The sequence below is a fragment of the Struthio camelus genome, chromosome 4 (genome assembly GCF_040807025.1).
Source record: "Struthio camelus isolate bStrCam1 chromosome 4, bStrCam1.hap1, whole genome shotgun sequence".
Lineage (NCBI taxonomy): Eukaryota > Metazoa > Chordata > Aves > Struthioniformes > Struthionidae > Struthio > Struthio camelus.
In genome coordinates, this window is record NC_090945.1 from 39,394,043 (window position 1) to 39,421,843 (window position 27,801).

Below are 27,801 nucleotides of genomic sequence, written 5' to 3' on the forward strand. Positions count from 1 at the left end.
GGAGAGTCTACCAAAATCATTATATATTGTCATGGGTGTTGGATAAACTGTTAAGTATCTCGCTTGGCTCTTTAAAGAGCCTGGCTCAGAAAGGTGCAACTGCAAGCTCAGAGAGAGCTTGGGGCTATTTTAACCACTGCTCTTTCTAAGTACTGTTCTTTATCTCAGTAAGCTGCTCAATGCAGATCTTGCCCACTATTTTGTAAGTATCTAATAAATCCTAATATTAAAGAAGGTAATTGAATTTTCTCTGAAACAGAGCAGAGAAGGGCAAAAAATTAAGTGTCATGCCTTGTAATGGTACTTTTAGAAATTGATTTATTGTAGTTCCTTAACACTGTTTATGTTCATAAATAAAAGTTGAAGTTTGCTGTGTCTGGCTAAAGCCAATTTATTTTGATTAATTAGATTATCTGTTCCTGGGTTTGGCTTCTTTTAATGATGTGATAATGGAGCTCTGTGAGTGAATTGAAAAACTACTGGGGAAAAGAATAGATCCTTTTGTGGAAATGTTTAGGATTATAAGGATTACACTCATGTGCTTCAGATTCTGCAGTTTCTATTTTAAATGCTTGTTTAATTTTTAGTTTTTATTGTCGTTAAAAGGGCTGTCTTACTCTTTCATTTCCTTTCATTTCCTTTACCTAAAATGCGAGTGATTGGGGGGGGGGGGGGGGAGTATATATTCTTTTGGTACTAAAAACATACCAGCAATGGCTCTGCCTCACCACTGACCAGAGGTTAACAACCAATTGCCTTTCCTTCTTTTTCTTTAAAACTATTAATATAAATAGGTATGCCACATGGAGAGAAAAGATAGGATTATTTTTGATAGATATAACTGAAAACTCAGAAGGTTCCAGGTTTTCAGGTAGCACAATCTTTAAAGATTTTCTTTCAAAAAAATCTATGAAATTGCTTTTTACCCACCTATGTAGAGTACATTCTTGAGTTAATGACATTTTTTTCTCTTGTGCGTAGTGGTGATGTGCAAGCCCAGCAGGAAGTCAGACCAATCTAAGGGAAGGCAAGGCAGAGATAATTGTATTCAGGCAGAAACTTGGTCTAAGTTTAAAAAAGGATGCCAGGCATCCTTTTGCTATGTAAACACATATAAACGTTCTGACTGTTACTGCCATTAATAGCATTAGTAAGTAACAGCATCAGCAGCATCAATGCTGTAGTAAAATGTAGGGTAGATATAAGATCTTACTCTGTGTGTGGTGTGGGTTTTTTTGTTGCTGTTTTTTTAGAGACATTTTTGCCCTCCATCTTGTTAATACTAGGTCATCTATCTGTTTTGTATACAATGGCTTATAAATTGACATCTGATAATTTTAAAGAGTAGAGAACAGTATTAGCGTTGTACCTATAAGTTGTTTTATTAAGGATTTATGTTATAAGCTTAAGAAAAGGAATAAGAAACTTCTCACTTAGTGGTCATAGGCCACTTATTTGAGAAGAATAAGAAAGTTATTCTGTAAAAACCTGCTAATTTATTTTTCTGTCTTTGAAAGACAGTTATCTTCCTTCTGAGAGCATTCGGTTGCTCAGAAATCTAATATGAAAGCCGATTTCTTGTTATGGGATACTTTTAGTAAGAATCGAAGAACAGGAAAGCAGTGCTTCTTATGTGGACACAGACACTTCTAAATTGTTTTTTGTACATATCCTTATTATGAAAAATAAAGCCTCATGTACTTTCCTACAGCGTATCGCTCACGCAGACATCTCTTGTTAGCCTACAAGTTCATCTCCTGCTTCCCTCTGACAGGAGGAATGCCATCTTTCTCTTGATAGAAATGCACTAAACGATTTTAAGCATGCTATAATTTCCATGTATTTTTAACAGGAAATTCACAGGGAAACTTGACTTCTATTGAATACATACGGACAGCACTTTTAAAGGAAGTAGTTAAGCAGGCACCCCATTGTGCATAAGCATAAAAGTTCAGCTAGGACAGTGAATTTTCCTTGTTTTATTGGTTTCTGTCACAGCCTTAGTATTCGTCGAAGGATTTTTTGTTTTCTGTGCTTTTTAAAAGCAGCTCTTAAAACTTTTGATTGAATTATGCAATTAGATAGTATTTTCTTACTTATTTTAGCTCTCAGTTAATTACAGTTATTTAAATTGTTTAATTATGCTGTGCAAACACCTGGTAACATCTTGGCTGATGCATTGTTGCTGCTTAAGACTATCATGATGGTTACAGCGTTTTTTTTTTTTTGTGGAAGTATGTTTTGTGTGCACAAATATTTTGGACATCAAATGTTTCAAATAGGCCTTAAAATACTGCAAATACTGCCCTTTGAGTATTTTTGTAATTTTTAGTTAGAATCTGTTACTGTAAATATTTCCTCAAATTAATTGAAGTGAATGTGCCATTCTTTGATGTTCCAAATTAAGATCTGTTATTTATATTATCTGCTCCCTCTGTCAGAATTATTGCGGGAGGCAAAATGACACTCTTCCACTCTTTTTGTCATTTGTGTCTGCTTTGATGCACTGTTCAGTTTCTCTCCTGATTCAAAATGAGTGATTTTCCTGTAACTTGAGAGCTGAGGTATTAGCTTCTGGAATACATATTCTGTTACTCTAAATCTGGTGGAGAGATCTGGAAGTTAGGAAATATTCCATTGCCTGGAACTAATAGCCAGGTTTTCAAGGTAAAATTTACTGTTAGTATTTTGATAGACCTCCAGCTCTCATGGTGTATGGTTTATTGGTAATTGGTATTGAGAGTTTTTTGGTTTAAAATTCTGTGGGGTTCTGATTCTGCTATGTGGTTGATTATGCTGTTAAATGTATTAAATCATGTAGATGACTTACTGTTGATTAATCTGACAGTGCTCTACTAGACAATGGGAATATCAAGAAGTCAGCGATTTCAAACTTTCCTACCTTCCCAATGCATTTGCCTTCAAGTATGATGATGTTATGATAATGTTAATGTTATGTAACAACACCTAAACAACTAAATTTCAAGGATGCTTTGTTTTAGTATAAATGATTTTGAAGGGAGATGGCCTGTTGTTTTTTCCAGTTTGCTCATTTATGCTTTTTGTGGGAGGCACAAAAGGAAAACCTGTAGATCTTCTATGTATTTGTTACCTGCTCATTCTGTGTCAGTGTGTTGGAGTTTCCATAGACTTCATTATCTTACCTATGACAATACCTTATAGCAAACAAATTCAGCTCCATTTCAGGCCTGTATATGAAACTATTCTATTCTGAAGTCATTGAGTCCTACACAGTATTTTCTGATTCATAGCCTCATTGTAGTTCTTAATGTAAATACTGGGTCTCTGCAGGATTTCTTACACTAAGCCTGTTCTTCTGTAAACTTTGCATGTGTTGTGTCTTTCATCCTGTGTAGTAGTATGCTACAGAAAACTAGCACTGCTTTGCTTTGGTTGAAGTTAATGAGGTCAAGGCTTTATTATCATCATCCACATCATGAACGCTATGACAGGGATCTTTTGTGTGTTTTCGTCAGGAAGGGTCCTGTTTCCAAAATTCATCAAATAGGTGTCTCAATTTTCAGTGCAATTTCAATGGAGTGGTGGAGTTAAGAACTTTAGTGTGTATGCTTCAGTTTCTTGGGTTATTGTTCCAATTTTTTAATTTTAGCCAGAACTTCAGATGTTTTTGTTGGATTACTGGTAATACCACAGAATCACAGAATCACAGAATCGTTTAGGTTGGAAGGGACCTCTGGAGATCATCTAGTCCAACCTCCCTGTTCAAACAGGGTTACCTAGAGCATATTGCCCAGGATCACATCCAGACGGCTTTTGAATATCTCCAGCGAAGGAGACTCCACCACCTCTCTGGGCAACCTGTTCCAAGTTCAGGTTCTTTCCAAATGTAGGTATTGAATAATTTAGGATTTCTTAATGGACTTGCTATTTGTTTTCCTGCTTTACCTAAATTATGAATGTACACTGGTGTACCTCAGTGCTTTTGCTGGTCTTAAGCAAAGGTGATGGGAGGAGTTGAAAGTAGTACTTTGTACAGCCTTCTTTTTATGAAGATGAAGCAAACTACAATTTTGATCGGAAAATAACTGTTTGAGTGATCCTTTACACTATCTGATGGCTTCTAGCAGGGGCCACACTTTACTAGTGATAACCAAGGTGCCAAGAACTCTTTTTGCTGGCCATAAAGCAAAACAAATAGAAAAAGAAACAAGCAACCACTCACCCACCTCTGGGAGACCTCTCTTCGTTACTGCAAAATATGATGGAGATGACTTCCTGTGGGCATAAAACTTCTATCAGAATGAAATGATAAGTTTGGAGTAGATTCAGGTCATCTTTTCAAAAAGGAATAACCACAAGCTTGTAAAAGGACGAAGGTTCATTCATGATGAAGTCTACTGAAAACTCCTTCATCCACTTAGAATTTGCAAAGCAGTGTATCAGAAGTGCCAAATTACTAACTAGATTCGTAAAGATGTATCATAGCCTTCTATATTCTGATGTAGAAACAGACAAGGGAAGTTTTATAGCTGCTTCGAAAATATGGTCAACAGAATACTAACACCAATTTTTTTCCCTAATAACAACGATTCTGCTGAAGTAGAATGTGGTAATAAAAGAGCAGACAGAAAATAAAAAATCGTGGTCTAGGAGTCAGGTGCGGAGGGCAAGACACTCAGTGAATACTACTTGCAAAACATACCAAGAACTAAAGCATTTACTAGGCCATTTATCAGAACCATAGGTTGACCTCATCTTCCAGTAGTGATTTGGGTCATCTGTCTAAGGTACAAGGGCATACTGAGCAGTGAATATCAGCAACAGCCATAATTTTTGCAATGCCAAAACAGGACTGAAAAGGATAAACTTCAAAGTGACAAAATCAGTAATATAAAACTGAAGATGAAGGAGCACTGCAAGAAATTCCAGCTATTTTAGAGGACAGATCTGAAGAATGTGTTGCAAGCAGATAGACTAAAGAAAAATAGTGTTGGAGAACGTATGATTTAAATTGTAGCAGTCAAACATCATCAGTCAAACATTTTTCAGTTACTCTTCAGTTACTCTTCAGTTACTCTTCATGTCTTGCTGATGTACTGATGAAATTATTTCATAAGGAAATACAGGAAAGCCATCATTTCCAATATTAGGGGAAAACAAAAAACATAGAAACACCAGAAGAATGCAAAAAAGAAGACAGCACTGAAAAACTGTGCAAGGACAGGCTCATGGAAATATGCTATAGACCTATTTATTGAATTTGAAACAGTTTAATTAGGAAACCACAGAGGTATTTGCTAAATTTCTACAAAAGTTTCCACCAATCAAAAGGAGGGATGGAAAAATGCTTACTGTGGCAGTGGAACAGAAATAAAGAAGGTCTGTTACACTGAAATAGAACTGTTTTATCTTAAAGTGTTTTACTCTGGTAAAGTGTTCAAATGTAGCTTTACTTTTTTTTCTTTTTTAGAACCAACTTGTTTCTCAGTAATAGACAGCATAACTTGCTGATCAGATGGCAGCTAGTGTTAGCAAAAGGGAGTTCTGAGAATCTGAGAATTAAATGATTTTATTTTTGCTTAACAGAACTAGAAGATATTAAAAATACTGCCCACTGTGATCGTTGTTCATATTGGATCTTGAACCTCTTGCCTGCTGAGGTTTCTTTATGCATTTTAACTCTTTTAAATTTAGAAAACTGCCTCAATTAGAAATTAGTGAATTTTGCGGTTGAGTTAGAAGAGAATGATTACATTTTGATCCTGCCTTAATACTATTAAGGAGTTTGATTTGGGCACGGGGGAGGAACAAGGGGAAGGCCAAGGGTTAATTTTCAGTTGACTTATATATATCACAGAATCACAGAATCGTTTAGGTTGGAAGGGACCTCTGGAGATCATCTAGTCCAACCTCCCTGTTCAAGCAGGGTCACCTAGAGCATATTGCCCAGGATCACATCCAGACGGCTTTTGAATATCTCCAGCGAAGGAGACTCCACCACCTCTCTGGGCAACCTGTTCCAATGCTCTGTCACCCTCACAGTGAAGAAGTTTTTTCTCAGGTTCAGATGGAACTTCCTGTGGTTCAGTTTCTGCCCATTGCCTCTTGTCCTGTTGCTGGGCACCACGGAGAAGAGGCTGGCCTCATCCTCTTGACACTCCCCCTTCAGATACTTGTACACGTTGATGAGATCCCCTCTCAATCTTCTCTTCTCCAGGCTCAACAGGCCCAGCTCTTGCAATCTTTCTTCATAGGAGAGATGCTCCAGCCCTCTAATCATCTTGACCCATATGCTTGACCCAGCAGCGGGGGACATCGTTACAAGCTTAAAATTTTTGCATGCTGCCTCTGGCTTGGTGTTCTGTATAAGTTGGCTTCCTTTTTTGTTTGTTTGTTTTTCATCTACTAAAACGCAACTTGTAAATTTTATTTTGCAGATATGAGTTGCCCGGAATCCATGGATTAAATTTTGTTCTGAAGAATGCCCTTGGTGGTGGTGGCATAGCATCCCTAAGAAGTGACCCACAGGCATGTATCTAAGCATTTAATGTAGTTACCTTTTATATTTATGTATTGCATTGTCTCTTTATAACCAGCTTTTAGGCTGGAACAGTAAGCAGTAGTTTTTGACTGTGTAGTTCTTTTTGATTTCACATGAATACACATTATCTACCGCATTAAAAACTATGTAGTGAAGTATAGAGCTGATTTAGAATATTTAGTAGAAAAGATGTGTGCATATGAAAGGTAGCTGATTTGAAGACTCTTACGAGTTGGATGTCCTTTGCAATGTGCTACCTATGTTTTTAGATATACCAGTTAAATCAGATTCTCAAAAATGCTGTCAAATTTTGGAGAATAAGAATTTACTAGACAGTTCTAATTAACTGTTTCCTTGTACATGTAGCAGCCATCAACTGTGAACTCCATTTGACTTTGCAAGAGTTCTACAAAGCCACATCAAGCAAAGCCTATGATTAATATAGTTAAATTATAGCTAATTAATATAAATATGAAGAGCGGGGAAAGATGCATAGGAGATTTTTTGTGTTGACCACATTATTTGGATCTGAAACTAAAAAATGTTTACAAGTGTACATTTCAGATATTAAGCATTTGAAAACGTCTCTTAAACCTGAAGATAATATCCCTTAACGTGGTAATGCTGTGGCTACAGTGAAGTATAATTCTGCCACCATAGGCTGAGAAATGCCTTAATTTGCAAATGATCGCAGCATGGTCAACAAGACTATTCACAAAGTATGAATAGTGTGTGAATCAGATGGTAGAAGTGAAACTGAAAAATAATTTTTGTGCTAGGTAACAAACAGACTGAAGAAACTCTGGTCAATCTAATTAAGATTAAATGCTTGAAAACCCTAACCGCATAGTTTTCCTTACTTAAGTATTTTGATTTACTAGTGAGAAAGCCAAATGAATGGAAAAGGTGAATATAACTTGTGTGAATATGCAATCCAAGGCTTGCAAAAACTCACCCAAAATTTATATGTATGTATATATAAACACACAAAAAAAAATTGTGAAGCATAATGAACGCATGTTCTGATTATGGAAAAAAAAATCCTATTTAACAGTTTTAAAAAACTGAATTGAAAAAGAGGGTGTATTTAGATTGTGTGTGTGTGTGTGTTTGTTTTTTCTTACAGGGCAAAGCACTTGGACAGATGTTGTTGGATTTCCAGATAAAGAATGTTCCTGATTTAAAATCACTAATAGAATAACAGGTGTTTGATACATACACTTTTAACACTTTGAGTAGTATAAAAACATGTTATAAACAAAAACTGGCTTATTGAGATAGATATTAAAAAGCTACAGAGGGGAAACTAGCAACAGTTATCTCTCAGAGGCTTAGCTATATGGCACAGATTAGCAAATGTTTTGAGTTATACCAGACTAATATCTTTGTCTGTGACTGATAACATCTCCTGTCTAGATAATACATTGGATGAAGAATTAATTTATTTCCTGTAAAATAAAATTAATTAAATTGCAACATAACAATTATAAGACAAGAAGATAACCCAGTGTTCCATGACGAAAGTTATATCCTGTTCAGTCACCTTTCTTTTCCTTCTTTAAATCTTTATTTGAAAATTAAATGGACCACTATAGTTGAGTTTGTGTCAACTGTATTTGCCCTGTGCCTAGAATGAAGCTGGATCACCTGCTATGTATCACTGTGAAGTCAGCACTGTCTAGTACTGAAGAGCAGTTTTTCCCAATAGGACCATAAAAATGTAGTAATTGTTATTGCCATATAGTGACTGATAGTAAATACTGACATTTGGTAATGCACTAAACTTCCAGCACTTTGTCTAATTACTGAAAATCTTTTTATTTTTACTGTTTTCAACATCTCTTACTAATTAATCCATCAGTTGAAAAGCACTAAATGATAATTAATTGGAGTTCTTGGCACTGGAATAAATTTCAAAATAAGGATGGGAGAATGCTGTGAGCAAGACTGACTGCTGCCTCTCTTGTGATGATGCAGTCCTAGCAAGGAGAAAGAGGCCAGGGTGGCGGAGGGGTGCCGCCTTTTGTTTCACCACTGTTACATCTTCATTTTGAATCACAGTTGCACCTGGATTAAGCTAATTTTAACTGTTACTTGTGTTGTCCTTCGCACAGAAAGGTCCACAAACCTTTCACAGGAAGGTCTGCTCCCTGCCATGAAGGGAGACCATGTTGAATGCAGTGCATTATGTCTCGGTTCTGACTCCTGGTTATCATCTTCCTTGTTCCCTTTCTCCATCCATCCTTCCCCCTTTCTGGGAAGCATTACCACCACATATAAATTAGGATACTCCTAAGCAAACATCTGCATCTGACTAAGCAGAGACTCAGAGACCCATATCATAGTTCCTGGAATAGTACTGAGATGGTGGAAATTCTGGCCCACTAACTGTCTGTATTTCCTCTGCAGTAAGGCATATAAATATTACTCTGACTGTACAGACATACAGACATTCAGAAATATATCTTTTCCTTTATTTTGGGGAGGTTGTATTAATTGTTCAATGCTGACAGAATGAAGCATTGCTAATATTGGATGAAGTGATGAAAGCAAGTATCTTGTAAACTTCACTAAACTTCCCTGTCAGTATTCCTAAGTCTTGATCTGTGCTACGATGACTATTAATTTCCTAGCCTCTTATTAACGAGGACTATACACTGAATTGTTCCCATCTCATCTTTTTTTTCTTTTTTTTTTTTTTTACTTGACTTGAAGGTATCATAAGTGAAATCTCTATGCAAGTTGGCAATAATCTTCCATTGAATTCAATGGAACTATGATTTAACCACACGTCTTCATTTGCGATGTAAACATGTTATTCTCTTACACAGACAGTGCTGATGACTGGCTATACAACACAATTCAGTCTGGTTGTCACAAAAAAAGTAAAGTTATGACTTCATCCCATAAAAATAACAACTTTATAATTTTAAAGGGGAAGTGGCATGCTATTGCTATCATGTTTACATTCATTGTTTATTAGAAAACTGCTGTTAATAATTTGAAAGCTTATTTGTTTAGCAAACAAATAAAAGCCATTGGGAGGAAATTAAAAAAAATAGTGATAGATCTCGGTAACAAGCCTACAAGGATTAAAAAAAGGCTACACTAAATATATGCGGTTTACTCAATATGCTGTTTAAGTGACTCTGTAAATGCATATGCAACTGTTTTGGAATTAAAGTAAACTTTGATCAAGTACAGATTTGGTTTAGTCATTTAAGTTGTTTCTTCTACTAGAAGAAAGTGATACTTAGTTTAAAACTTATTCATACTGTGTTTTGGGGTTGTTTCACTTGTCTGGAATTTTCTGTATTGTCTTGTTTGGTTCCCTTTTCCCTTGAGACTTTGTTAAATGCAAAAACTGAGAGAGTTTACTAATACTGTTTTCTAGAGAGTCATTTATAACTCCACAGTGGAAGCATAATTTGCTTTAAAAAGCTGTACAGTGTTTAAATGGATTGGATATGGGAGGCTACTTTTATTTCTGGAATTGCCTTTTTGGGTGCTATGAAACTGTCCTTCACAAACACATCTTCTATCCTTTCTTTTTTCTTGCACCAAATAGCATTGCTTTTCAGATACTTTTCTTGCAAAATGTATCCTCTAAAAATCCCTATCCAAAGAATTTTATCCTGCTTGAGCTCCTTAACGTATTTGAAATTCATGAACCTGTACTTGTTCCAGCAATCCCAGTTGACCTGAAAGCTTGTTAAAGCTGCATTTATTTATTAATCTGCAGTAGAGATTGAGTAATTAAAAAGTTTGGTAAAACATAAATTGTACTTGCAGGTGAGCAAGTACATAGCATTGTAAATAGCAAGTACTTACCATTGGCTTAACTTCAATCAGTTAACAGAGGCATTTTGCTTGTTTGTTAAACCAGGGCTGTTGCTCATGTAGGCAAGAACTTACCCTTCCAATTGCCTTCCTTTTCTGCTTTTTTGCCTTTTGTGTTTGCTGGGAGAGCAGGATGGAAATAATAATGACTAGTTCATAGATAATGATCCATCTAATATACTAGAGAGTCAGTATAATGGAAACTGACTTACACCTCTTACCTGCGAATTTTTCTTGCTGTGGCTCATCTCCATTGCAGAATGAAGGCTGTAAATTCTTCTCTAAATTTTCTTACTGCATCTTTCCTAACTCTCAAATCATAGGTCCTATCATGAATTTATTCTATAGCAGCTAACAGTCCAAACAAATACTTCAGCAGCATTTGGTGTGTCATATTTAGTATTTTGAAGTGATTTAGTTGTGATGAAGTTTAGCAGTGGTGCAGTTTAATCTGTGTATTAAAGGTCTAAAGGATATTTTACAAAAATGACACAAGAAGGAGAGAAGGAATGTGCTAGAGTTTTAGGCTGAGGTACAAAGTACCCTTTCAGTTTAGCCATCTCCAGTGAAAACATTTTTCCATTAAAACATGTGTTTTATTTCCTTCTGAGCAGAGGGAAAGATAATTTTAAGTATACCGCTTAAATTCGGTTTGCATCATGGCAGTTTGAAAGTAATAGGAGTGCAGCCCTTGGAGCTTGAAAGCAGTTAATCTACTTTAACAATTGCAGATTGCCTTTCAAGAATCTGAATGGTTTCATTCAGAAATTAGTTTGTTGTTCTGTCAAGCGCTTTGGATGTTGCTCTCTTAATGCTCCACAATAGTTTTAAGGTAGTGAAGCATTAACTGGCTGAATTTCACGTGCTGCAATGGGATACGGTTTTTAGCTGGAGGAGTGAAGCTGTTTCACAGCTTCTCTGTTTGTCGCCTAATGCCTTTCCTTGTTCCATCAGGTATCCGGACCTCAAAGTAATTGAACAGTTGGGGGGGAGAGAGAAACAAGGCTCATTAGTGCTTCAGGTGTTACCCTGATGTGTAGGAGGAAGTTTCCACTGCAGAAATGTCACACCTGTCACTTTATTTGAAACCCTCCCATTCAGTAAGACTCTGAGCCCCCTCCTCCTCCTCCTCCTCCTCCTCTCTGGGATTGCACTTTTCTTTGGTTTCATCCCAGGTTTCCTTTCCGGATTTACTTGTAATGGACCCTGGTGATCTGGGGATTAAAGTTAACTGGCATTAAGAAAGCAAACACAGGATGCCTCCAAGGAGAAGGTCCAATTTGGAAATGTCTGTTTCTGTCAGGGAGCTCAGCAGAATCCCTTAGTCTTCATCTACAGTTCAGAAGGTATCTAATGCTTACCTCTTTCAACAAAGACTATCCACACGTGGCAGCTTTGGAAAAGGGGAGAGAGGGAGGTTTTTGAGATAGCAGCACAGGGCAGGACCAGTGCTTGTGGTCACAGAAGGGAGAGAGAAACCTTTCTGTGCCAGGACTGAGGTTGTGCCCAGAGCCTTTTGTGGAGTCTGAACCTTGTGGCTGTGTGTGGCACAGTGCTGCAGCTCTGGGCCGGCCACTGTGACCATCACCAAATGGCTGTGACCCTTTATAGTGGTCAGGTTTTTTAATCTCTTCTTTTTCTCCTTTCTCAGTCCCTTAAAAATGCACTGATGACAATAAAAAAGCCTCCCCTCCCCGTGTTAGTGTTTACTAAGCATAAGTAAAAGTTTCAAACTTTCCAAAGGTGTTTAAGCATCTGGCACTTGAAAAGACGCTATTTTAATGATGTGGCTGGTGGCTAGTCCACAGCAGTCCTGCCAGCACCACAAAAGGTATTTTCTCTTTTATAAGTGACATGATTTTGAAGTAGGGGGCTTGAGACGGCTAAGCCTCTGTTACATAAAAATTTGGCTGATGCTCTCCACAGAAAATCCCAAATGCCTGATCACTGGTAAGAAGTGCTGAGGGTCTTGCCTGTAATCAGTGACCAAACAAGAGGTTACTGTGAGCCTCTCTATTCCTTTGCAAATTAAGCAAGGTGAGACTTGTTTCTCTGAAAATTTTCAGTTCCCCAGAAAGTTGCTCTTTCCGCCCTGAGCAGGAGGAAATAAGAAGGCAACACTAGTTTTCATTTCCAGTTAGGGAGCAGTGAAAGAATGCACTCCTCTGATCTCTTTTCTTCATTGAGAAGTGGAAAAATTGCTCTGGGTCATTGATAGGCCTCTTATTTCTGGTATGCAAGAGGTATTAGGTGTTCAGATGCTATTTACCAAACCTGTTCAGTATCCAAGGTGGCAGGAGGCTCTAGCCTGCTCAGTCCGCATCTCCTTTGCTTTTCCATTCGTACCAGAGCTGTTTCCCAGTGGGAAGGAAGGGATGTTGAACTGTTTCTCTGGTGTATGGGAGTGAGCCAAGGGCTCTGGCAGCCCATGGCTGTTCTAGGGATCTTGTCCTTAGTCTTAACACTGGCTCTCAGCTTTAAAGCAACTGAGGAGGGAAAACTAACTTGCTGTTTCAGCATGGTTTGCCTGTGGAGAGGTGCCAAGCTGTTACACAGTACTACTCCTCTTCTTGCTTCTTTTTTTTTCCCCCCCCCGTACTTGACTGTGTGTGTATTCTTGTGTTTGCCTGAACATCCACAACCTGCAGGAAGTTAGATCATCGGAGCTGGCAACTTTAGAATGAGTCTGCGGTTGGAGGAAGATGCTCCAAAAAAACTATTCCTCCTCTCTCCCCAAGCCGCTCTGAGTTTCAGCTGGAGGCGAAAGTTTCCCACTTCAGCCAGAGTGAAAACACTGAAGCAGGAGCGTCTGTGGCATGAACAAAAGCGGATGGCGACGTGTTGGGGGATAGCGGCGGGGCCTCAGTGGCAGGCCACAGCCCTGGGGCGGTGGAGAAAGGAGAGAGCGGCCCCCTGCTCCACTGCTCTCCCAGCCCGTCATCTTCCAGGTAAGATGAATGTCTGCCCCATCCATCATCCCGCAGCCCCGGGGGGCGGGAATTTGCTCGGCTACTGGAACTTACTGGCCTCGGACGGGGAGGCTTTGTTGACCTGACAGAGCTGCTCTTTTGTGGGCTTTGTTGCCAGGATTTATGTATTTACATAATGGATTAGCGTGAAACAAAACGCGAAGGAACGGGCCTCCGCGTTTTCCCACTCCTCCTTAGCTGGCGCGTTTTTAGGGCACGTTAAATTTATAAACGCCGCGTCCTGCTCTCCCCTCCTCTTTCGAGGCAGAAGGGTGCGTTGAGCAGCTACCGACCCGCTACCAGGCGGCGGGCCGGGCCCTGCGGCAGCGCCCGCCCCTGCCCTGCCCTGCCCTGCCGCTCCGCTGCCCCCGGGCACGGACACTGCCTCTGCCCCCGCGCCCGGTGCCCACCTGCCGGGCGAGGAGGGGGCTCTGCCTAGCGGCGACCCCGCCGCGCCGCACCCCTCCCCTCCCCTCCCCGCCGGGACGCCACGGGCGGCCGGTGCCCGCCTAGAAACCGAGCGGAGGGGAAAGGCGACCGGCCGCCCGTCCGTCTCCCCGTGGCGGTGCCGCCGCTGCCCCCTCAAGGCTGGGCGCTCGGCGGGGCGGGCGCTCGCCGCACGCCGCTCGCCCAGTGGGCCGGCCGGGGGCCCGCCCCGCCCCGCCCCGCCCGGTAGCCTAGAAAAGCGGGGCCGGGGCGCGGGGGTGCTCGGCGGCCGGCCCAGGCACCGAGCGGAGGCGGCGGCGGCGGGGGCGCGGCGCCATGAAGAACGCCGTGCCGCAGGCGGCCTCGCTGCTGCTGGAGAAGCTGCTGCTCCTCGTGCACGTCCGGCCCCTGCCCGGCGGCGCCGACGGCGAGCGGCCGCCGCCGCCGCCCGCCCCCGGCTGCTACGACACCAGCCGCTTCCAGCGGGGCGACCTGCTGGAGGTGCCGCGCACCCTCTTCATCCACTTCGGCATCTACCTGGGCGACAACCGCGTCGCTCACCTGATGCCCGACATCCTGCCCGCCTTCACCGACGACCGCCGCCAGATCCAGCAAGTGGTGACCAACAAGCGGCTCATCCTGGGCGTCATCGCCAAGGTGGCCAGCATCCGCGTGGACACCGTGGAGGACTTCGCCTACGGCGGCAGCATCCTGGTGAACCACATGGACCGGCTCTTCAAGGACCAGGTGCTGGGCAGCGAGGAGGCGGCCCGCCGGGCGGAGAAGCTGGTGGGCGCCACGGCTTACAGCCTGCTCTGGAACAACTGCGAGCACTTCGTCACCTACTGCCGCTACGGCGCCCCGGTCAGCTTCCAGACCGACAAGGTACCGCGCCGCTCACCGCCGCCGCCGCCGCGCCTGGCCACCCGGCCCCGGCGAGGGGCGGTGCCCGCGCGTACCGGGCGCGGAGCTGCCCCGCGCGGCCGCTCAACGGCCGCCCAACGGTCGCCGCGGCGGGGGGGGGAGGCGGGGCCGGGGCCGGGGCCGGGGCCGCTCCGCCAGGTGCCCCGGGCCGTGGTGCTGCAGGGCAGTAAGGCAGGGGCCGGGCTACTTGGGGGCCAAGTTGCCGTCGTTTCTGTTGGCTTGGATTGGCAAGGAAAGCGAAGCTGAACTCGTAAGGCCGCAGCCAACCCGCTCTTAAAACGCGCTTGGGCTGGTCAGTGCCCGGTACCGTGTGCTGTTACAGCAGGAATAAAGCTCAGGTCACGAGCGGGTGCTGGAGTGACTCTAGAGGGCTGTATACCTATTTCCACTTTGTACTGGGCTCAAGGTAGCCCATGGAAGGGCTGTAGTAGTAAAATAGGCAGTCTTTAATAGAGAGGAGCTATCTGAAGCTGTCTGCTTAAAGCTTTTCTTTTCTAAAGCTCTGCTCTTCAACCTTGACGTTTTGCTCTCTTGCAGTTCTGTGAAACAGTGAAGATGATTATTCGGGACCAGAGGAGCGTTCTTGCTTCAGTGCTCGTGGGATTGGCATCCATAGTCTGCCTAGGTTTGGCACCCTCCACCACGCTCCCCACTATCTTTATTCCTTTCTTTCTGTGGATGGCTGGCTAACAGCCTTCCCAGAGGTCTGTGGCCACCATCTGTATATAGGATGTATACTACTGTATTTATAAAAACACAAATTACTCATCAGCGTTGTGTAAAGCAAAATTTCTTAACCTTGTGTGCCATTTTTAAATACAACTTTGTCTAGAACACAGTGCACAAGGAGTAGCTTACTGTGTAAGCCAAGTAATAGTTTTCCCGAAAATCTCGGTTGGTACGTTTTAACACAGCTTTAAAGCCATGCAAAAGTAGGGGTGCAGTGCAGTTCTGCTGCTTGCCCTTAGCCCTAAGTGATTCTGATAACGTCCTTTATGTTCTTCAGTTTCTTAGCGGTGTACCTGAATGCTATAACTATTAATAAAAACAAATGATGGAGCATCATGCAGTGGTGGATATTGAGAACAAACTACTTGCTTCTTAATTTCATACATACAGTTTATATTCAGAAGTTGCTGTTTCTATTCCTAAAATGTCCTTTAATGGAGACAGAAGGAACTAAACTGACCCTTTCTGATGGGGGGGGGGGAGGGGGAGGGAACCTCTAGCCTGAGTGTTCTCTGCTATAGTAGCACATCGGGCTGGATTGGCTGCTGTTGCGTTCATTTCTGGGAGGTGTACGCAGATCTCTTGTTCATGTAAATTTTGTGGACGCTTGCTACTGTAGTTAACAATATTTTGATTGGATTAGTGGTGGGGAAAGTCTGCAATTCTTCAGCCTTTTCCTTACTAATAACAGCTGTTATTAGCTGTTAGCTAACATAAATGACTATAGGAGGGGGGGATTAGGAGATATAGGAGGAAACCAATTTGCTTTGTAAAAGCTGGTATCATAAAAACCATAGCAAATTCCCAGTGTTCCAGGGCGCACACAGCGAGGAGGAGAATGGAAGCCAATTTAGTTCCTACTGTCCCTCAGTAACAGGACCCATGTGAGTGCCTTAAAGCATTGGGGATCACTGGAGCAGTTCCTTTGGTCGCTATATTGCCGTTCTGGGTACCACCTTAAAACAGGATGCCTCTCTGTGAAAGAAGACATCTTTCTTGACTTGTGAAAAAGCATTCATTTGCAAGCTGGCAGCTGGTGCTAAAAAAAGCGTTATCTTCAATGTCAAAGCATTTTTGTTTATCAAAGTATAAACTGATTTGAAATCATCTAGTCAATTGTTTGAGTGACTATTGCTTTTTTTTTTTCCTCCCTTCCTTTTCTTAGTAATGTCTCAATGTATGGAAATAAATTGTTCAGCTCCTGGAATGTCTTGTATGGTATACATGCACTTATTTGTTCATGCACTGTGCTTGCCTTGCTTTCTAGTCCAAGGCAAACACAACAGTGTCTTCACCAAGGACTGAACCTCAGACTGACTTCTTTCTGTATATGGTTTTCAGTATCCTGTAATCAGCTCTGCTACTGAAGTTTCCATTTTTTCAAAATGTTTTTTAGAGTAATACTCATTTTAACTGTACTATTGAACTCCCTTCTCCTTCCTCTAGACCCTACAGCTGTCTGAAGATTGGATTCTTGAACTGTGAGTCCCCTTGGCTGTCTTTAATAATGTTTCTTCTTCTGGCTGTTCCACTCTAACCAACAAAGAATGTAAAGACTGGGGTGAAATTCCAGTCTCACAGAAAACAACAGCGCTAGTGCTGCTGTCACCAACTGAGAGGGGATTTCAGCCCAGTTTTCAGTACTGGTTCAGTTTGCAACCCAGATCCAAAGCAGTTGGATATCAATTATTGTTGGATCCTTATAAACAGCTTATGTTCTGCTTTCAGAGATTGCAGTGGTCTGTGTATCTGTCTCTGGTAAACTTTAAAAGTTAAGGTGTTTTTTTAATTAACACAAATTGCTTTTTCATAGTGTATACATCAGTAATATTTGCATAAATTCCAACATGTTTTTTTTTTACTTGCTGTACATAAGGTATGAACTGTGGTCATTAATGTAATTCTATAAATAGAATTTATTCATTTTAAAATGTCTACCTGCCTCTTGAAACTGCGTATAACGTTATAGCCTTTCTCTAACATATCCCAGTAGGGCACTGAGCAGTCCATGAACATGCAGTTACATGGTGTGTGATTACAGGTGGCTTTTCTTTTCCCCTTTATTTACTTGAGATTTTTAAGAATTCCAGTAACTTGTATGAGTCATTTATACAATAAGCAACGGGGTCATGACTAGTAACCAAATCATAAGTAGTATTGTTGGACAGCGGGGAAAAGTTGTCGCTGTAGCTTCAGAAGTATCAAAGGACCAATGCTGCTGCTTTGCTAATGCAATTCCTTTGAGAAGGAAGCATCCAAGTTAGATTGGGGGACAAAGTCGGGACTTTGATAGGTGTCAGTATGACAGAAATGAAACTAGTTCCTTACAGACTTCTAGCCGCATTAGTGAAAGGAAGTGCTCTAAAGTGTGAATTTTAAGAAGCTTGCAAAATACCATGAAACAGTCTAGAATGTCCTACTATATCCTTTCATTAGAGATAAGTAGTAGAGGTATATGGGGAGAACTTGAGCTATATGTTTAGAATTTTTTTTTCTACCAGCTGTCATACTAGCAGAGACCTGGAAGTTTTGTTAAAAGTCAAGCATGAGTCAGATCAGTCATACTGAGAGGGAAAAACAAGTCTAGCAGGCATGAATTCTCATGTTCAGCTCAGCGGGTGGTGGTTTTGCCCTGAAATATTTTGGTGAATGTCAATGTCAACTGTTTTTTCTGTAACAAGTTGAGTAAAAATAACTACTTGCTCTAGGTGGAGCACTGCATTTCAGACTTGACCTCAACTGTGATGCCATTGAAGTGAAGGAGCTAGTTATAAAGGAAAAACACTGGAAACTGGAGCAGTACAGCTGTTTGGAAATGTGGGAGTTTAGAAATGACATTGTTCATTGTTAACTGCAAGTGGTGGTGATGGGGAGTGTAAATCTAGAGCTGCACTTCATTCTAGTGGTAGTGCTGTTTGGAAAAATTGTTTGGTTAAACCTGAATATGTAATGGAGAAATACAACCATCACCACTGTGCCACTGGGAAATGCAAGTAGTGAAGACATCAAGCTAAAAGGATAGATGTTTCACTTTTGCTTTCCAAAGAAAACGGAAATAAAATGACCATTTACAACACTAGTAATGTTTTTACAAAACTTGTGTTTTAAAGAAAAAAATGTTGCTAAATGAAGAGATTAGAACACTGAGCTTTCTGTTTGTATTTATGTTAGCTTGGAATGTAAATAATGATTCATTTGTGTGGCTGAACAGTCATCTTCTGCTTGATTTCACCTTTGGGTCCTCCTGTGCTGAAGGAGAACGCTACATATAAATACCACTGAGACTTTTAATGAAAACAAAATCATAGCAATACTTACTAAAGTCTGAAGGGGCGGGAAGAGGGAATTAAACTTGTGTGTGACTTGACATCATCCAGACAGGTTTTAGAAAGCAAGCTGTGGCAACAGGAAACAATAGAACTGTGATCTCCACAGATGATATGGTGGAGTATTATATATTGCATGTTCTCACATTAAATAAAGTATCACACAACACTGAATGATACAGTGTTAGACAGTCACTAGCATCTCTTTTTTCCATTAAAATGAGAAAAAAAAAAAGTTCTCAGGTGACTGTAGGAGCCAGTTGCTACTTGCCCTTTACGACAGCTCAGGACTTGATCCCTCTAAGCAGCTAGGAACAGATCGTTAGGAACAGATTTACTCGTCTGAAATTAAGACACAGAAACTTACTAGTTTGTGGCTCTTTGCTGTAGCACGTTGCACTTTCCTGTAAACCTTACAGGAATCTTTCAGAATACTGTGCTGACAAAATAAACCATCTCCTCCATTGTAGGAATGTAACACCAAGAATACTTGAGGCTGCTTTTTGGTAATAATTTCTTAAAACTAGATTCTCAGCTGTGCGCCAGGGCATAACTTAACTTCTGAAGTAAAAAGTACATTTAGGATAGGGTCCTAAGCGCTTAAGAAATGGCAGGATCTACAGGAGACTTAAAATTATGTTGATTGCAGGACAGCAGTTCTGTCTGTGATGAAACTGCTAATTTATGATTACTGTATCTGTCTCTCACGGAGTAGACACCTTTCTATGAGATGCTCTGTAAGGCTTTTCTTCTAAATCCTGTTGTTTCTAGGGAACTTTATCAAGCCCTGGGCCCTTGTTTTACCAGCTGCCTCCTCTTTGTCGTGAATCTGGTAATTAGAAAGGAATCATCTTTGCTTTGTAATAGTGTGATTTTGAGCAAATCAGCTTCATACTCCCCTAAAACTGCATCACAGCACCAAAAACTTGTTTGAATGAGGCAGTGAAAGTAAGAGAGGTAGATAAGTAAGTTTCTTTTACTTGTGAGAGCAGGCCCTAGTAGACATGCTGAAGGCCAGGTTGGTGAGCAGAGAGGTGCACGCCTCTGAAGAGCGAGAACGCAGGAGCTTCATCTTGAGCTACTTAGGCAGGCACATGGGGCACAGTGATGTCTGCTCTCCTGTCTCAGCTCGAGTTTAGGGGGTCTGAGACGGCTTCCTGTAAGGGCTGAGATGAAACAAATTATCATGCCTTCCCTTACATTGAAAGGTGCACTGTAAATGCTGCAGGCTGTAAGCTGGTGGTAAAAATGGGCCTAGAGCCCATTTTTTGATCATGTAGTGGTGCGTGGTGATGGATGTCTGTATAGCTAAATGCCCTTCTTCACCGGTATAGTGTAGCTTCCCCTCTGCTGCCCTCTCACCTTTACAGGTAATGCTCCCAGGCCTGTGTTGTCCCAAGTGAGAGACCACTAGTTACCATGGGCTGCAACTGGCATTGTGCAAACAGTTAAAAAGTATGGATGATCATGTACAACTACACAGACCTATGCTCTGATTTTTATTTGATGGATCTGACCAGAATTTTCAGGTAGACCTGCCTTTATCCATTTGTTACTCAAAACTTTTGAGTTCCTTCCTGATGGAGCAGCACTTGAATGAAAATAGCTATACTACTGTTTAAACAAGTGCAAAAGGGGAATGGTTACAGAGCTCTTGGAGATGTGGGAGGCCTGGTTCCTAGGCCCTCCTCAGTCTGAGGGGACTGTGCTCCTCCGGGAGAGTCTCTGGGCTTTTACAAGTGGCTGTTTTCACCTTTTCTAATCTTACCTCCTGCTCTAGGACAGTTTCTATTGGACTATTTTTATAAAGTCAGGCAACACGTATGGCTCTGAATTTGAGAGAGAAGATGGCTCCTTGACCACTTTGTGTTGGATTAAGCTCTGTTTGGGCTCTGCATATTAGGCCCTCAAGGGCCCTCAGTGTTGCTTTGCATGTCTATGGGCCTCAGTGAGGTTCTGAGTGGGAACTAGACCTCAGATTTCTCCAGGAACTAGAAACACCAAGACTGGGACATTTTTGACTTTGACACAACGCAAGCTGCAGTCATTCAGGAAACTTCCAGGTAAAAATAAGGAAGAGACTCAGGTTAGATCAAAGGTTTGCTATTTTGGTGTACTGTTATTTTAGTCAAATACCTCTTTAACGATTGCCTTTAGTTTCTCTTTTTTATTCTTTTCCACTTCTATAGCTGGGATGATAATCTCCCTATACACTGGCCAGCTACAAGAGTTCGTTAATATGTGCGTAAGCTTGTGGGTTCCTTGCGTTAAATGTACTGAATAAATACAAAACTTTTCTTTTCTTTTTTTTTTTTTTTAAACCAGAAGACAATATTTTTGCCTGTGAAATCAGTACTCTGTGAGGCTAAGGAGGTCTACTATTTTATGTAATTAAGAATACATGCAAATGAAGACTTACATTCTGCTAAACTTATCAGGCTACCTAAAGCTTCTGCAGTCTTAGACCCAAAACAGATTTGGACCTGCAATCCTTGCAATTTTGTGGACCTGCATGTTTCCATTTAACACTGCATAGAAATATAGGAAAGGATATGTCTGCTACTGCCACACAGTAGGAAAGATAAGTTAGTAATTAATTTTAATCAAAAGTAAAGTGGGTGTGAAGATAACGAGAGGTCTCCTGCACCTCGGGTGGAAAGATTGGAGTTAGATACTAAACAGGGTAACTTTTACTGTTTCTGTCTGCAGACAAGATTGTACTTAATTTCAAGCAAAAACTGTCCTGTGTTTTGTAGTCATACCAACTTGCCTGAAGCAAAAGCTTAGGAGTGTGTGCTTTCAGTCATGCAAATATTCCCCAAACTACTCAAGTCCCATCCCAAGCCTCATTATTCATGGGTTACTTTACAGAGGTTCCAGCTCAGCTGGTTTCTGAGGAGTCCTTCCTGAGGTATCTAACTCATCCCAGGCTTTAGAAGAGGAACCTGAATGCCTGAGGGCTGAGAATCACCCCGGACTAGAAGGTGTGCAAGTTTGCAATGCCTCAAGTATACTTGAAGATGCAGCCTATGCTACCTGTAGTCACACAGCCATGTTCTGTTTGTTGGTCTTGCACAAAGCTCAGTGTGTATATACAGCTCAGCTCCTTTGCAATTCTAAATGTGTCATAAACTACGATGTGGCGTTGAGAAATAGAGGCAGAAGTAACAGCTCTTCATTCAGTACACCAGCCATTTAGCACTGACAGTCACATGGCAAAGATATCTTTTTCTTTAACTATTACTCCCAGCTTTTGAGAGCAAGTAGCGTTGTTTCAGTCACATTGCATGTAGGAACCACTAACTAAAATAGCTAGTTGTGCAATTTCATCATTTATTTAGCAGACAGGGATTGGACTGGGAATAGTCTTTTCAAAAACTTGCCTGGAGAAAGCCGTATAATTTTTTCTGTAATAACTCTTCTTGGCCAATATATTGAAATTCCAATGAGGAATGGAGCATTTCTATTTCTGATGTCTTTGATGAATTCCAGTAAATCTAACACTTTTAAAGCATGGACAATTGTACAGGAAGTAGACCTGATAAATAGTCATGAAACGTGTTCCAAAATTATGAGGTTTTTATGACTTGTAAAGAATATTTTTACAGGCAAACTTAAAATACCCACCCAAACCAGTTATAGAAATTACTTTCCTTCAATAACTTTGTCATTTGCATTTTTCAGCTGGGGGAGTATTTGTGTTAAAGAGCTCTCTCTCTCAGACAGTACTCAATCCTGCAATTAAACACAAACCTTTGCAACAACAGTCTGTTGTTACGGGAAGGACGCTCAATTAGTGACATATTAATTGTAAACTTACTGAATAATTGAGCAGGAAGAGAAAGCGGGACATGAGCAAGATATCTGTTTGTAGACAAAACATTTGATCCTAATTAAAAATAGTAAGGGAAGTTATATTTAAAAAAAATCCAAAAGAGAAGAACAAGGTTCACTTTGCTATCACCATGTATTTAAAATTACCCTGCTAGGACAAATTCTGAGCAATTCATCAGATCCGCCATCAAGTGCATAGTACTCTAAGCTTCGTTATTACAGCAGCGCCAGTGACTTGCCTTTCTTCTGGCTGAAATCAACAGGAGCTTTGTCACTGACTTCACAGGGAGCAAGATTAGATATGAAATACTTCCTCCCATTCCCTGACCTCCCCAATATCTCGTACCTGGGGAAAAACAGTAATGACGTTCAAAAATGAACTGCCTGATTACTATGAATCTTACACTGAATTACGATTTAAAGACTTTTACAGGCTATAAATCACGTAGCTTTTTAAATTTTTTGTAGTTTTTCAAATCTATTCACATAGCTGTCTACAGACAGTTGCTTCTATCCTGCCACCTGTATTTCTACCTCATTTTCTGCTAGTTTAGGCAATGCGTTCTTCAGCTGGCTTCTGAAGATATATTTCTGTGAAAACAACTATTTCCATTAATTTTATAGGAAACTTGGACTCTCAATGCAGAGCTGTAGCAAGAGCGTCCTTTAGAGCCAGACGCTGTTAACAACTTAACTACCTTTGAGAGCCTGGAAGCTTAAAGATGAGGGCCAAATTTTTCAGCAATATAAGAATATAGGAATGTACTTGGCAATATGCAAAGGTCAGTTTAGCCCCATATCTTTCTTTCTCCACCAATGAGCAATAGTGAGTGCTTAGGGACAGAGTATGCATACAGAGAGAGTCTTTCTTGGTATATTCTCAAAATTTTAAGTAAGCAACAATTCATGAACTTCCTGTTTTGAAGGTTGCATTCATTTCATCATGTTTAATACTCACCAGTGGACTTACCCTCCATGAACTTGTCTTACTTCATTTTTAACTTATCTGTTTGGCCTCTGAAACATTCTGTGGTAAGATTAATTGTTTTATATGAAAAAGCACTTTTTTTTTTTAAATTGGCTGCCTGACGATTACATTAGCTGCCCCCCCCCACCCCCCCAATACTGCAGGGAACAATGAATAATGATTTTGCATTCATTTTCTCCATTTATAGTCTTACAATTCTCAAATATTCCTGGTGTAGAATTGAGATTTACTGTTTTGCAGTTTCACAAATTTGTGCTGAATTTCTTCTAAAAATGCCTTTCTAACTTGGCACAATAGTTCTAGTATCACAGCCGCCTTCAGGAATTGCACCTATCAGCCCAACAATTTCATACTGGAGTTTCTTTAGAATTCTTGAATGCACCCAGTCTTGTCAACTTGTTACTTTGATTTTTACTAACCTGTCCTAAAATGGCTTCTACTGACACTGTCAGTTTATGACTGGAGTGAGGCTATATTCCATGCTAGAAAAGATGGGTTTATGGTGAGAATTTCTCTGAACGCTTTTATACTGAATATTACTGCCAAAAAAATCTATTCAGATTTTTTGTTATGGCCTAATTTCCCTCACAAGGCGCTTTTCATATCTTTATCATCTGTCTGTTCCCTATCTGGCAAATGTCTGGGTTTTTTCTGGTAACAAGGCTTTTGTTATTATTAGCTTTTATAGTCGATCCTCAGAATCTTTTTTGGCCACTGTCCCTGTGTAACTTGCTTATGCAGAGTGCTTGTGTTCCTTGTTTGGATACGAGTTCTGCTTGTTGAAGGGTGCCACTTCTAGTAAGTCTTTGCTTAGGGTAGCTCCAGGGACATAGCGAGCTGCCTGCAACCTTCAAGTTGACAACGTACAAGCGTCCTACGGCTTCTACCCTTCTTACCATTGGGGGAACAGCAAAGAGGGCGGTTTCTGCAGAGCGTGCAGTACAGACACAAGCATTGCGTATCCAAAATCAGTTAAGGACTCGAGGTGGTTTGGCTTATGTTACATAACCCCCCATGGGCTGGGGAAAGAAAGTTGCACGCTACTTCAAAATAAAAACATCCAAGTTTGACGTACTTTCTTTTAAAATAACATACTCCCACCTAGTGGCTATCCAAGACATAACTAATAACGTAGGAATCAATTTCTTTACCAGTAGCACATCCTTTCTTACAGTACGTTTGGTAAAATGTGCTGTCTTTTCCCTAAATTGAGAATAGTTAACTCTTAAACTTGCGTTAAGGGAATCAGCAAAACAGATCGTTACTAAGATGGGGTAACTGATCAGTATGTTTAAAAGTGTTTATTCTGATTTCCTGTTTCACTGTTTTAATACCTTATCAATCAGAAATCAGGAACAGTTAACTTGTAGAACACTCCACTTTTCTTTATTGTTTTCTGTAGTGTAGTGGCTCTTGTTTTATTTTTTATTACAGTTTTGATTATGTCATTAGGCTTTGTATGACACGAGGCACAAAAAAGCTTTTAAAAAGCACTCCTTCAGGTTTACTTGAAAAATACTGTTAAAATAAAACAGGGATAAGTCATGGGATTGTGTGTGTTTGTTAGACATAAAAATGGAAGAACTGCAAAAAAAAAAAAAACAACGGGTTACACTGATTTAGACTTTCTTAATTGCATGTCTAAACACTCCTAAAAGCCTCAGGAAAAATGTAAAGAACATTACAGGGAAGCATCATAAGCTGTTTAACTATAATTGGCACTGACAGTCCTGAGTTTCCTGAGCTTCCTGACTTAACAGCTAGTTAGCAGCTCACAGCAGCTGCATTATGAATTAAAAGGGTGTGAGCTTGATAAATCCATGTCTTTTAGGATTCTCAGAATAAGCTGGAGTTCAAAGCAGGGTATGAACAGCATAAAGAAATAGTGGTACTCTCTCAGTTTTCTAAACTACAGTTAAGATAATTTAAATATTGAGGAACTATTTAATATTAAATGTTTTCTATTGGTGTATTTAAATATTTAAGAAAAGTACAAATAAAATCCTGTTCTCAACTGTTCCACTCAATCTAGTTTATTTACCGAAGTATTAAAGAAGGTGCAGAATGTAATGTGATACAGAAGTCTCTAGGCTCACTGATAAACTTCCATTTAATGTCTTGCTCAGATCAGATATGACCAAAGACTTCATAGTTTGATGCCTATTTGGTTCCAGTGCTGAAAACATGTTATAAAACTTGCATAAAAACTACCATAAATTGAGCTAATTTCTGACAATCTTTACAGAGGAATCAAAAACTGAGCAATACTTGAGAGTGAACTATCTCTGATCTTTCGAGTTCTCAGATGAGCACTGAGAGAGGTATCCGTGGTAAAATAAAGGAAATCTGTTCTCTAGCTGTTTGTGCTTCACATAGTTGTAGGGAAAAAAAGTTTGGTCTCAAGGTTCTTAGGGCAGTAGTAACTTTCAGAAGTACTAAAAAAGTAAAACCTCTTTAATTGCTGCTGTACAGACATGCACAGGATATATTGCTATTTCAGAATTCATTTAAAAAGTCTGCCTAAAACGTGGACAGAAAAGCACTCTATGACCATACAGAATCAAAAAATTACAGTATTTATGGGAAGGACTCTCTATCACCTTTGGCCCTTTCCTCTTCCTTTCTTCCCATCTATTTCCTGACATTTATTTCTTCCACCAATCCTTTGCAGTGTTATTTTTTTCAGTGATTCCAGTCTGCTCCTTCCCTTCCACAGGTCAGTTGTACTGCCAGGGAACAGTTGTTTCTCTCAGCGATTAAAAATATGGCTTAGTCACAGAGGGTACAGAGTTTTAAGAGTCAGATACAGAAGGTGGCAGTAAGCAGTAGTTCTAAAGGACACAAGGGAAAAGCCAAGTAAGCAGGTTTTACATGTTGTTATGCACATTTTACATCACTACACTCAGCAGCTGATTTAATTCACTTGAGTGAAATTTCTGATGTTCTTATCAGTATACCTGAACAGAGAACATGTTTCAGGATTCATTTTTTGATATTATTTTCACATGTGCCTGTTAAAATCATGTCGCATATTTTCTGCATGTGTGCCTCAAAGTGGTTTACAAAGCAAAGCGAGCACTTCAGTATGTTATTTTCTTCACAATTAATTCTCTTTACAGTAATGCTTATTTCAGCAATATCTGATTTTGAGATTTTATAATTAAAAAAGATCCCTATTCTTTTAAGGAAGAAAATTGAACAAGAACAAATTGTACCTTTTTAAGAAGAAAGACCCTTCACTAGGCGCTAGAATGCCTTGTTAGGAGGATCCTACTGAACAGGCATTGCAGCTACTTGATAAAATGGAACCTGAAATAAAATGGATTGATTGACTGAAATTAAGCCTTTCTGGACAGCTTACTATAATTAGATTTACAATCATATTATGTCTCGGTTTTCTACAGAGACCTTTGTGTAAACTTCAAAGGATGTCTGCTTCCTTTTAAAGTATTTGCGCTACCTACATATCAAACCTGTCACTGTGCAGAAATACTACATACCCTCTTTTCCTCCTCTAGGCCATAGTAAAACTTACTCTGACAAAAAAGAAAGAAGAAAGAAAAGCTATGTTTCTATTAAAACATATTACAACTGCAGTAATAGTCCACTCCAGGAATATATGCGCTGGGGCTTGCTAGCATTCCAATGAAACAGAAGTTAAAAAACATCAAGGACTTTTGCATTACAGCAACAGTCTGGTGCAGCACTGTGAAATAAAATATGTTAGAAAAAGACCTTTTTCACATTTTCAAATTTACCCAAAGGAATAAATGTCATAATCTTGCCAGAACTCTGCCCTTTATTCCTCCTCCCTCATATCTGTGACAGTTTTGAGCAGACATTTGTGAAGAAACTAACTCAGTGTCTCTTAGAGATTAATAGGAACACTATAAAACTTTAGGGCAAATATCATATTTTATCATATGTAAGTCATTTTCTAGGTAGAATTTGTGCCAAGTGCTTTTTCCAGAGAATACATAACTCTTGTAAAATGATCTCCTTTCAACCACATTTCTATTTATCAAGATTAAAAATTAAGCAAATATGTACTAGGGTGCTCATTCAATAAAGCACTGGAGAAGTTAAGTACTCTGATAAATAACAAACATTCTTCTGAGCCTGGCCTTCTTTTCCCATCCTCTAGTAAGCCTTTATTAGGAATAAGTCAGTTAAAATATGGCATTAGTTGGGAAGAGTGGTGCGCATATATATATATGTATTTATTTATTTATATATATATAT

At 40.2% G+C, this 27,801-nt stretch overlaps 2 protein-coding genes across 2 annotated transcripts in view; both read left to right on the forward strand.

Moving 5' to 3' along the window:
* The window catches only part of LOC104145627 (uncharacterized), a 68,765-nt gene extending 59,039 nt beyond the window's left edge, over window positions 1-9,726 (forward strand). The window contains exons 19-20 of the mRNA XM_068941048.1: window positions 6,420-6,510; window positions 7,650-9,726. Of these exons, the coding sequence (XP_068797149.1) occupies window positions 6,420-6,510; window positions 7,650-7,724 (166 nt within the window). The 3' untranslated portion in view covers window positions 7,725-9,726. The remainder of the gene's footprint in view (window positions 1-6,419; window positions 6,511-7,649) is intronic.
* Window positions 9,727-14,046: 4,320 nt separating this feature from the next.
* Window positions 14,047-27,801, forward strand: part of LOC104145548 (probable RNA-binding protein 46) — a 43,604-nt gene continuing 29,849 nt past the window's right edge. Inside the window, exons 1-2 of the mRNA XM_068942358.1 lie at window positions 14,047-14,643; window positions 15,220-15,307. Of these exons, the coding sequence (XP_068798459.1) occupies window positions 14,095-14,643; window positions 15,220-15,307 (637 nt within the window). The 5' untranslated portion in view covers window positions 14,047-14,094. The remainder of the gene's footprint in view (window positions 14,644-15,219; window positions 15,308-27,801) is intronic.